The sequence below is a fragment of the Corvus brachyrhynchos genome, unplaced genomic scaffold, assembly GCF_000691975.1.
Source record: "Corvus brachyrhynchos isolate BGI_N302 unplaced genomic scaffold, ASM69197v1 scaffold6, whole genome shotgun sequence".
NCBI classification, from domain to species: domain Eukaryota; kingdom Metazoa; phylum Chordata; class Aves; order Passeriformes; family Corvidae; genus Corvus; species Corvus brachyrhynchos.
The window spans coordinates 894,966-907,063 of NW_008238632.1; the positions used below are offsets into that span (position 1 = coordinate 894,966).

Here is a 12,098-nt window from a genome sequence, read left to right on the forward strand (position 1 = left end):
CCTCCACAGCAATGTCAGAATGACCTCTTATATATTTGAGGATATCTACAAATCTTCCTTTATTCAGTGGTTTGAAAAAGACCCAGTGAGGTCCTAAAAATTTATATGGGAGTCTTTGATTAAAACAAATGGGACAGTGGTTCCTCAGGAAAGAGCAGCATGAGCTGTATACATCAAAATGATATCATTAAAAAGGCAAGCCCACAGAAATGTTTCATTTATTGTACTGGAAAAGTGTTTATGAATTGTTTTTTCCACAGTAAGACAACCGGCTTTACTCTGCACTAGTAACAGAATAATTTGTTCTTTCATTATCCACGCTATTTATTATTTTAAGTACTGATCCGTTGCAACTTTCCTGACTTATCGCAAGACAACCACACTTCTGGGAACAAGATGAAATACAGCCAGAAGAAGCAATTTTTCTGTCAAAGTTAAAAATACACTGCACTGGCATCCTAATTTAACACTTCATTCTTTGTGCCATGCTTTTGTTTACACATCATTCTTCTGGAGAAAAAGCCCAGGAGAGCAGTGACACACACCTGAATCATTCATGTAACACACAAATCAGCTTGAGTAAACCCTTAGTGAGCAATGGATTTAAGTCTGTCCACTTGAGAACCCTCATTTAACCAGGCATTAACTCCACTCTTCCTCTCCTGTAACAAAATATTCCCACCCATGATTTCCACCTCTTCCACCTAAACACACCACAAAGAAAACTCTCAGTTCAAGATTAATGAGTTGTACTCCCCTTGAACAGTACAAATTTTTAGTATAGTACAATAGAGGATTTTTTCACCAATAATCAACATTCAGGACTCTCAAATACGCAAAATTTCACGAGTTCTTACAAAACTCTTATCCCTTACAAGTTTACTTAAGGAGCTCTCACACTGCTCAGTAATGCTGATTGACTGTTGCAAAGGCTATTCCCCCTCTTGATAGAGCACATAGTTTTTGAAACCACATCCTCACTTCAAAGAGCCACTTCACAGTAGCGTGGTACATATTGCTCAAGCTCCTGCTTCCATCACATCCTTGTCCGTCAGACCAAATTGCAGCTCTTCCTCTAAGCAAGAGGCTGTATTGATTTTCCAGTTCCAACCATGGACCACTTAATACTCCTTTCTTACTCCCTCATAGCTCACATCTTAGTCAAAATTAGTATTTCAGCAACCACCAATTAACTGACCAACCAGTTTAGCTGACCACCTCTAAGCAGCACAGATTTTGTGTGCTTTGTCTTATGTGATGAGCAACAAATTAAAGCTCTTTATAATTAGGAGCATAGCCTAAAGCAGCAGCAATACCATAATGCTTCTCTTTTCACTCTTAGATTTAGTAATTCCTAACATAGAAGCAGATTTTAAAACAGAAAATATCCCAGAAAAACAAATCTAGAATAATTAAGTAGAAATTTATTTAAGAATAAGCCCATTCCCCAAAGTCAGACAGGCAAACTGAAAGTGTGAAGGTAAGTTTAAGGCTGGAAAATTATTTTTTCCTTACAGACTTCTCCCACTGTCAAAGAGAATAACAGAACTACAGGCAACCTGAAGGGATAACACCACATAGAAAGTAGTTTCCGGTTGGCTGTAGTAACACTTTTGATTAAGTGAAAAGAGCTAAGTAAAACAGAAAGACTACAACTTTCATTATTTGATTAACAAAACAAGTCTCGAACATGAAATACATAGACAGCAACCCCAAAAAGTTTGAAGAGTATCTAAAATATTAATGACTTATCCATAAATATAAAATTATCAATCAAACATTCACAGGTCCTTTGCCAATTCATTCTGAGCTCAAATGAAGCTACGTTAAGCATCTCTTTGATCCAAGATGCATGCATTATTTAGCATTAGCTAGACATTTGTTCATTTATGCAGACACATGCCAACAGGATTTATGCAAGAGGATACCCATTTCTGCTTAATTTGAAATGTCCTGGTTCTCTGTCTGAAATACAAACCATAGTGATTTATAGCTTTTAGGTAGTCTTTGTACCTTAGCAAAAGCACGCTTTTAAAAAGCTACAGTCAGGAACTCTTCTAGTGGAAAAGTGAGATATATAAAGCTCTCAGTGCAACTCCAAAGAACAAGGTGTCACCATCTGTGCTGCCTTCTCTTGCACACACATGTGACTCTAGGTATTTCCATACACACAAAACCAGCCCACTGATTTTTCATGGCACTTTTGCAGCTTTTCTTCTCCAGCATATTAAAATATACACATGGGGTGGATTTTTCAGGGGTAGAGGCTGGGGCAAACAGGCTTGGGGTGGTATTTTTGGTTTTTTCGTTTTTGTGAGTTGGTGTGGGGTTTTTTCCCTGGTCTATGTAGCTGATAAAAATTTGCATCACACATATTAAAATCCTAAGTAAGTATTTATAAGGAAGACTGGTAAAGAACAGAATGAAAAGGAAACATGAGCTGCTAAGAACTAGCTACAGTGAGAAATTGCAATTATGGAAAAAAAACTGGAAATAAACTCTGAAAAGGTAGGTGCCTTCAGTTTCTTTTCCCTATAAACCATTCTGTGTCCCACACTTCTGGAGTGTGAATGTAGACTCAGCTATAGGTACACTCCATACGAACAACTTCTCAGCTCAGGTACTTTTAAACTTCCTCTCAGTGTCCCAAATTTTCTAGCATTCTTGGGACTTGTTGCTCCACAACCCCTCTCTCAAAGACATTTTGAGAATAATCAAAATAGGAAATTCATGTCCCATTGTTTAAGCTTCCTCTTGATCTGTCCCCTGCAACACAGAGAGCAACACAACACCCAGGCTGGATGTGCTCATTGCTAGACTGCACTTAGCATTTAGTATGTGGTAATGAACTACTACAGATGACAGAAGTTTGGCTGAACAACACAAAAAAGAGTCAAAAAAAAATATAAATATTTGGCACATCCTGAAAGATTTCTGTTAATCTGGGAAATATAGGCTAAATATGTAGCCCAAATTTAACTTATTAACATTGCTGTGGGTAATGTTTGCTTTTAAAGCATAGAAGAATGAGAGATATTTAAAACAAAAACAAGTTTAAAAATCAAAAAAGAAACCATTTATTTCCTCCTGTCCAAGCAGACCTCACTAGCACCCAAACAATGTGAGCCAACCCAAACTGTCACATAATACTGCACTTATCTATCTAGCACTACTGAAGCCAAGTACTGAGTGAGGGAGATACTAACAGAGGGAAAGGCCAATAGAATTAGTGCCATTAAGCTGAAGCAAACAAGTCATAGGCAAAAAATAATGCTAATATACAAGAGAATTCAGAAAAACAAAGGGAAGGAGATGAGACTACCATGAGGGCACATCTTACACAGCTGAGCCACTATTTTACCACTTACATTTTGAAGTGCCAGCAAGGACAAGATCAGGAAAGCAAGTTGGAAATAAGAGGAAACAGATCGCAGAGTAGTGGAGACAAAATGAGGTACTGAACTGCTCAGTTTGCATGAAGGCAACTTCAAAGCTACACTCAGGTATGAAACTAAAAGAAGGAGGGGAGCAGAGGCACACAGACAGACCTGGGAGAACCTGTACAAGGTCATCTGATGTGGTGCTGCAGAAACTCAACAAGGGATCACAAAAACCCCCTTTGATCAAAAGTAAATCTTACAAATGAAATGTTCAGGAGGTTTAACGCTTGAAGAAGCATGGATGAAGAAACATTTTAAAAAGTACCAGGACAGCTGGTGATGAGGGGTGAAATAAAGGGAGTATCCTTTGGAGCAAGAGAAATCAAGTCATATCTCTGCAATATTCATCTGATATAGTTACACCTCAATATTCCCACTGAAAACTCCCAGCTTAAGGCAGGATACGTATTCTAAACGGAGCACCTTAAAGGCAAAGCAAACGGAGTAACTGACAACATAGAATCACATACTGTTTACAAAAAAATCCACTGAAAGGGCAGTTTTGACATAATGTTTTGAAAATAAAAATAAAAATCACAGGAATAAAACTTGTGCTCCTCAACTTAAGACATCTTTACCCAACATCCTAACCACATCAACCAATCACTTAACCTTGCTGAGGAGGAAGAAGGACAAGTTTGGAGTTTTGTTTTGTTGGCTTTTTGTTGCTTTTTTTTTTTTTCCCTTCAGTTTTCACTTTCTATCCAAAAAAACCACAACTTTTCAGTTTGATCAAGTCTATTAGCAAACTGCAGCTTCAGCAAGGAACGAACAGATGCTACTAAGAAACAGCACTGAAGCACTGCTATGACAATCAAACCAATAGACAGCTGTGGTTCAGCTCCCCTCCTCTGGCAATAGCTAACAAGCAACAGAATGTGAAATGCCACCTGCTAATAATTCGTATTTGGTATAGCACAGTATCAGTACATGATATATGGGAATCTCTTGGCTCCCCCTAACAAAATAACTGCTAGGAAACAGTCATCCAGCATCATCTAAGAAATATCTGCAAGTGTATACAGTGCTTTTGCTGGCATAGGTACATAAAAAATAAAGTGATACTCAGGGTTGCTTTTCTTTAAGGTTCTTTAACTTTGTGCTGTTGCAGACCATTAATGCAGTTCCTATTAAATACTTGACTCAGGCAACTATATCCAATACTCACTGTGACATTGCAAGAACATATCTTTTCATTTGAAAAATGAAAGAATAATCTCCAAAAGCTCCCAAATGAACTCATTAGAGTCTTAACCTTGACACATAACAAAATATCTTTAAACATAACAGCAAGGATTAAACAACCCAGAGGTGCTCTCTCCTTCATACTGCTGCAGTTTACTAGTGGTCCAAATGAGCCATCCAGCATCATTACTACTAAATTTTTCTACCTCAGAATAAAACCCCAGTTTTATTAATCAATTTGAGTTCTTCAGCTGAGAGGCACTACTAGTATTATTTTGCTACTATCATGCACATACTGTAATCTACACAAGACACAAATAAGCCTCTAGAAAATAACCTGTAGAGGTCTACCACTGTCCATATTTAGCTGTGTTTCAGCCTTTTATTGCTCTTTGGCACTAGTAATCCACCATTTGATCATTATAAAAAAATTCACAGCAGATGTGCCTACAAACAGAGCACAATGCTTTAAGTGGATTAGGAAGAGATGAACTCTCAAGAAACAAAGTTCCTGAGTTTGTGTTAATAAATTTACTTTAAAGACTAAATTAAGGAGAAACATATGCAGATTTCTTTAAACATTTCTATTTTGGAGTGAAGTTGCAAAAGTGCTGCTCATGTCAGACTACATTTTCAGTACTACCCCACAGTATTCCAAGTATTTCTGTATTAGAAAGTTTTTCCAAACTCAAATTTTGCCCTCACTAAACACCACAGCAGAAAAGACACCAGTGTAGCTGGCAGAGGAGAACATATTTATCATGCAATTAGATATATGAAGCTGCATTTGTTCTCTTTCCCTGTTTACACCATACAGATCAACAAATGAGATGGAACCAGCTTTATTAGAATAAATTTTTCCAACGGCAAAACCATCTTCACTTGATTACTGATCAGAGTTGGCAAGATAGACTCTACATTCTACGTGAATGAAGAAATGTAGATGCAACTGAGTTTTTTACTGTCGAGAAGTACTTAGGAATTAATAGCCTACCATGTACAAACCAGAACAGGACAAGCAAAACCACAAAACTAGAACAGCATGCTATAGTTACAACAGTACAAGGCACAGAAAAATTTTAGTTCTGTAAAACAGTTTTGAGTCATCTTTGCAGTGTAAATGTACATGGGTAGGGGGCTGCTATCACTGGTGAGTTTAGTAACATGTAGAAAGCCACTGTTCATGATTTTACTGAATTTACACTCAACTTTGCTTGGTCAATTCTTACTTTTGTATGCCTCCCTTAACTTTTAGAGTAAAATAGCAGTTTCACCCATCAGGATTCCAAAAATATCAGGAAACTGTAAAAAAAAAAAGTGGTTAGACTGAACATATGTCTCAGAAACCCTTTAGATGAAATTTTATAGCGTATCTTAGTTGTGCTTTACTGGGCAAGGCAGGCAAGCAAAATGGGTGGAGACCTAGAGCTTTTTTCTAGAAATTAGTCACTAGGAAGCATTCATCATTTCTCCTGGACAAAAATTTGCTTCATTCTATAATCCACAGTAGCATACCCATAAAACTTAAGCAACTTACTTTGCAGTGGTCATACTGCTGCTGTAAGGTTGGAACATCCCCTCCAACAGGCATTTGTTTTTTCAGTTCTTCATCTTTTGCGTTCAGCCATTTGATTAATTCTTCCAGGGATGTCAGCAATCTGTTCCATTTCTCTGCACTGGCCTCCAAGTGAGCCCTGTGAAACAGCAAAGAGCATCTTCAAAGCCCTGAATGGCAAAACCAGCGTGGGAAATCAATAAACAAAATGACTCCATCAGTAAGATGAGAATGTTTCAAGCATTTAACTGCAAAGCAACTTTGTGGAAAAAAAAAAAAAACAAACAAAAAAACAAACAAAAAAACAGACAAAAAAACAACAAAAAAACCACCTCTATTTCAGAATACTTTGCACAGCAAATCAAAAGAAATGGGGGAACACAGACAAATACGTACCTGATGTTATAACTCACCTAAAACCTTGAACACTGCATGCATAAGCAACATAACAAAATCCTGTGTTTTGGTGTGACTCCACCACTGTTGTGCAACAAGCACAAGCACATTTTGTGAGCTAAAGCACTGCAAAACTGAACTCTTTCATGCCAGGACCTTGACTCTCCAGAAGCAAAACCCAGCATGTTCTACCAGCGGTGATCAAAAGCAAATTGTCTGCGCTGCTGAACGTATCAATCAGTGACACAGGTTATTTAATACATCCTCTTCCACCGATGCTGAGCTACTAGAGAATTAATACAGTGAATCCATTCCTCACTTGAATTGACAAAACAAGTACCTGTTGAAGATTTCTATGCATCTTTTAGGCACTGCAGTGAGAACACATCAAGTCAAGGTATTTCTGAAAATTGTAGAAAAATATATTGTGGAGTTCGACTTGTTTTGTCAATTCAAGTGAGGAATGGATTCACTGTATTAATTCTCTGGTTTACCCCTCTTTAACTGCAGTCATTCTATGTTATGGTATCATTCAAGACCAGCACACACCTAATTTATGTCAGCAAAAACCATATGTTTCTTTCTTCACACAGAAGAGTAGAGCCGAATGATTAGTCTGAGACCAGTTTTGCAAGTTCCTCCCCTGCTTCTGATGGATGAACTAAACTCTAACTCCTTCCTATTTTGCACAGAGTTATCTTTTTGCTTCTGATTCACTGTGAGTCACACCTAGAAACTGCCACCTGGCTTGTCTTGTATTATCATTTCAAATGGCATTAAAGTGAACGTTTGGGGATGACACAACAACATTTGAATTGAAGGGATGATGTGCTGCAAGGTCAACTTCAACACAAGGTTATGTTTGGCCACACTGAGATCTCCCAGCAATGCTAGGATACGTGAATCAATATAGCAGTCAAGTAAGAGTATATAGGGAGGGAAATACAAAGCAAAAAAAAAAAAAATCCACATTTCTGAAAAGGATAAGCTAAGCACCTTTAGGAAGAGGAATCTATTCTCCTTCAATCCCGTGAAGGAAAGCACTTGGGTAACTACTTGGGAAAAATACAAAATTTAAGTACTTGCTAGAAGCAACATTTTACTGCCTACAGTTTCGTGTGTTATGGTTTCTATTGTCACTTACTGCTCTCACTGATACCTTTATCTCTACACTGAATTGCTACCAGCTGCTTGTAGCTCAGGCCTACACAGCAGAGTCAGCATCACACCCTGCACTGAATTACAAGCAAGCTGTTGCTGTAGGCCTTGGTGTGCAGGCCAGCAGCTTCTGAGTGGAATGTATTGTCTCCACTCTCCCGATATATTTTCAGGTACTCAGAAGTGGCCCTTCTTTCTCGAAGTGAAAACAGAGTTATACTTCTTATTAATCAGGCAGAGGAGAGACACTGCTCTCTCATCTAAGCCAAGGCAGCCCACATTTAAATTTACAGTTTTGCCATTAGACTCTGATAGTTAAAAAAAAAATATACCTTTGAGAATTTCTAGAAGCAACTACAACTAAAACGTTCAGATTTATAGCTTTCTGTACATTTGATAGTGCAATCTCTATTCATCAAGACTTCTTGTTGTTTCTAGCACATATAAGCAGCTCTCATCTCTGAAAACTGGCACTCTCTGAGGCTTCAAGATTCTGCTCTAATTATTTAGTGGAATTCTTGAATGCAAAATAAATTGGAGCTTTCTAAGGAACGGGAAAACTTCTGCAACTAGATGAAGGACAATTTAAGGGTGAGCCACCACTGTTTAATATACAGTGCAATAATATTAATAGCGAAAAAAATTAATCTGATATTAATGTGAATGTTATAGCATATGATACTGAATTAAATGCATTATAATTTACCACTTACTACTTGCGTGCATGCCATGTTAATGTCAATACCAAAATAACTCTAGCACACGGTTTCAAAGATCAGCACAAGTTAACCCTGCAGGGTAGAACAGTAAGGGGTGAGGAGGAAATGGACTATACTAGCAGGGACTTGAAAATTTTTCACTGAGCACAAAGTGAGCTAGCCTCCCAAAGAAAGATATTAAAAGGAAAAAATACGCAGGGAAAAACTCATTACATCAGCCTGGAGTTTTCCAGAATATTAGCCTTTTAATGTTATCAAAAGCAATACTGAAAATGAAAGCAAGATGAAGAATCTGAAGACCATACCCAAATATTCAGTTCTCCTGGGGAGCAAAGAAACACACACTCAGCAAATCCCATTCAAAGCAAATGCTGCACAGGAGCAAGGGAGTTGAGATATGCTTCAAATTGCATTTCAGTGTAAAGTTTTAGTATCACGTTTACATTTGTCATACAGACATTATCAGAGACAGAAGAAAAACTATGCAGAAGTTCTGAAATGTTTCTTGGGCTTCTCTGTTCTCTGAGTTGGGATTTCTGGCCTTTCTTTTGGAATTGGTACTTCTACTGATAAACAACCTGCAAACAAAGCTTCAGGTGTTTGTGTTCACGTGACAAATGAATTGGCAAACTCAGAGATTTACCAGGTCAAGTGGCGGCTTAAGAATCTGCTCTGATCAAAATAGAGGTCAGTTACATATGATTGTTTTTGAGCACAAGTTGGAGCACAAATATTCACCACCATCAACCACCTGGTATGCAAAAGCACTCCTAAGGGACTCCTGGATGAACCTGAAGAACACAGATGCTCCCATCTAACTGACCAGACTGAGAGGAACCCTCTCTCCCCCCCACCCCCCATGCTGAATAAAATCATCCAGAAAACAGCAGCTCTGACACAACTCCCCTTCTGTTGACCCTGACAGGCTCTCTTCACAGCTGGAGACCTCCTCAGCTTTTGATTCTGCTATGGAGGTAGCACTTTTCCCACAGAGCCACAAGGGAACACATGGAAAAAAATAAGATTGGTGGGTGATCCAAATCTAGAGAAACAGAGAGAAACTCCTTTTCCATTTCTCCCATACTTTTACCTCTACCCTCCCCCAAACACTAACATCCTCACACCTCCTGCCCCAGGAGAAAAGAATGTCCCCTAAACATTTAGCTTTTAAAAGCAGATCCCCACAAGTCTGCAGCTTTGTTTTCTTCCTAGGAATGAGATAAAGAGAGAAAAACAAGAGTAAGTCTACAAGTAATTTCAAGGAGAGAGACAGTCCTCTCAGATGGCATCATAGACACTACAAGTATTGGTTTAAGCAGCTTCCATGCATTTAAAAATATATCAGAACAGCACTGCTTTTCCAGTTTGGAACTCCCTTTAGTTATAGTAGCAAGGAAGTAGAGGCAACACAGTGACTAGCAACACCAGCTCTGAGGACTGAAGTGATGAGAAAAACTCATACTATCTCTACTTGGGAGAGCAGTACTTTCAGCAATTAAAAATCAGTATAATCAGAATGTACACATACCTGAAAATATTCTAAAAAGCTTATGGAATTTTTAATTTAGAAGCACTTTCCCAAGCTAAAAGCCATAACGAAACAATCAGCTTGTTCATTCTTCAGTCCTAGCATCTAACAGTTACATGCTGTTCTCACTTGACTCATCTATACAGTTTTGCTTTCCAATTCATCCTTGTAAAAAGATACACCAAGAAAGCAAAACTTCAAGGCAGACAGACTTCATATCAGTTCTGTGCTTTGTTACTTTCATAGGAAGGCTTTCAGGACTCTTGCACAAGTTAGAAAAGTGAACTGCAATCAAAGGACGGAGAAAAATATATAAACTCAGAAATACTATGCTCTTTTCAGTAGTGACTGAGATTTGAACAGTTAATTTACTTGACTTAGATTTGCACCAGTATTCTCTTCCTTGCCTATCTTCCACTTTGATCTCAAGTGACATGTGGCTCTGCAGCACTCCAGGTATCAGCAGAGCAACATAAACATCAATGCTGCCCAGAGGGATACACATACCATATCTATGCAGAACAGAATAACTGTGTCTGTACTCAGAACACATATTCCTACTTTTCTGAGCACTGACTGCACAATCGGTCTTTCTGTACTACAGCTTTGGAACTCATTGCTGTACAGGGTAAATGGCTTGAAGGCCCTTTTTCATGGCCATCCATTTCTCCCAACTTATGACCAACCCCAGAATGGCCAAGCAACTCAATGGTTCTTGCTGGGACTCCACAGTTGATAAGCTATTATTTTAAGAGCATGCTTTTGTCTTGCTCTTACACAGACCTCATAACGACCCAAGTTTAACAGCTCTTGCATTAAACTGCCTATGTGGTGCAGCCAGTCTCTGCAAGCCCCCACACCAAACTGTTTAGTTCTTTGGGTCCAAGTTCTGCCTGTGGGCTTTCACAGAGCTGATGCACCTGTTTCATTTAACTGTTTAGCAGGCTGATGATGTGATAAGTAGAAATGAAAAGTAAATATCACATTTTCCCATATATCTCACTCATTCAAACTCTTGTGCCTGGATTTCAAGCTCAGCTCATTTTCCTGGCCTTTATAAAATTCATATGAATGCTTAACATTATTCTGTTCTATTAAAAGAACAGTTTTCTTAAGCCAACAACCAAGTGGTTGCAATTAAAGGCTCTAGAAATTATTTTCTATGTAATTCACTTTCATGTAGGATTTGATTCATATCAATGAATGTGGCAGTATCTATTTTAAAAATTATTACAAAGATTTAGCAATTACTACACTTGAGCTTGGCACTGACAGGGTCAAAAAAATGTAAAATGCATTCCTTGATTAATAGGTACTTTAAAAAATTTCTCAATTGAATAGCAGCAATTAAAATTCAACACCAATTAAATGGCTCAAGACACTTAAGATGCAAATCCTATCAACCTATAATTTCAAAAACAAAATTTTGTAAAAACAAAACCATCAACAAACTCCTGATTTCTCCTCCAAACAACTGCAGATTCACAGAATTATTTCACTGACACTGCCATTGATTCACAATAAGGAAAGACTCAACATACTTTCTGGAAATTCTGGTACTAGGTCAGCAAGTTACGACTGCAGTTCTGGAGAGAAAACAAGTAGTTAAGCCTACCTGGTGAACAAGTTCACCAAGCTTTTACATTTGCACTCGGGGGTCCCTCATGAAAGAAAATAGATATTTCACTTCAATGCTGTGGTCATATTTGTCAAGCCTCTTAGAAGACAGGAACTGTGCCCCATTCACACCTTGATATTTTTACTACTCACCTGATGTTAGCTGACTTCGCCTTCAGGTCATTCCAGCGCTGGTTCATGTCATCAAGCCGGTGCTGGAGCAGAGCAGCTTCCTCAGAGTTTCCCAAGGCTTTCACCATTTTCTGTCTGTTTCCATCAATGCTTTTAAAGATGTCATTGTGGGCATCAATCTCAGCTTGGATGTCCTGAAATACCAGCAAGAAAAGTTCAAACATAGTTCTGTAAGCAAAGGAGGGAAGAGCTGACTCTAGTACTCCTAAACACTAGGACAGAGCATGTATTCCAACTTTCTCGGTTGGCTCTGATAAAAGATGCAGAGGAGAAAACCTGCAATCCTATTAACATCACTACAAAAGGTC

At 38.3% G+C, this 12,098-nt stretch overlaps 1 protein-coding gene across 6 annotated transcripts in view; it reads right to left on the bottom strand.

Annotated features, from left to right (window-relative positions):
* Positions 1-12,098, bottom strand: part of UTRN (utrophin) — a 356,936-nt gene that overhangs the window by 109,057 nt on the left and 235,781 nt on the right. For all 6 annotated transcript variants that reach the window (XM_017737228.1, XM_017737227.1, XM_017737229.1 and 3 more), the window contains 2 exons: positions 11,752-11,924; positions 6,163-6,319 (listed from right to left, as the gene is read on the bottom strand). In XM_017737228.1, coding sequence (XP_017592717.1) covers positions 6,163-6,319; positions 11,752-11,924 — 330 coding nt within the window. The remainder of the gene's footprint in view (positions 1-6,162; positions 6,320-11,751; positions 11,925-12,098) is intronic.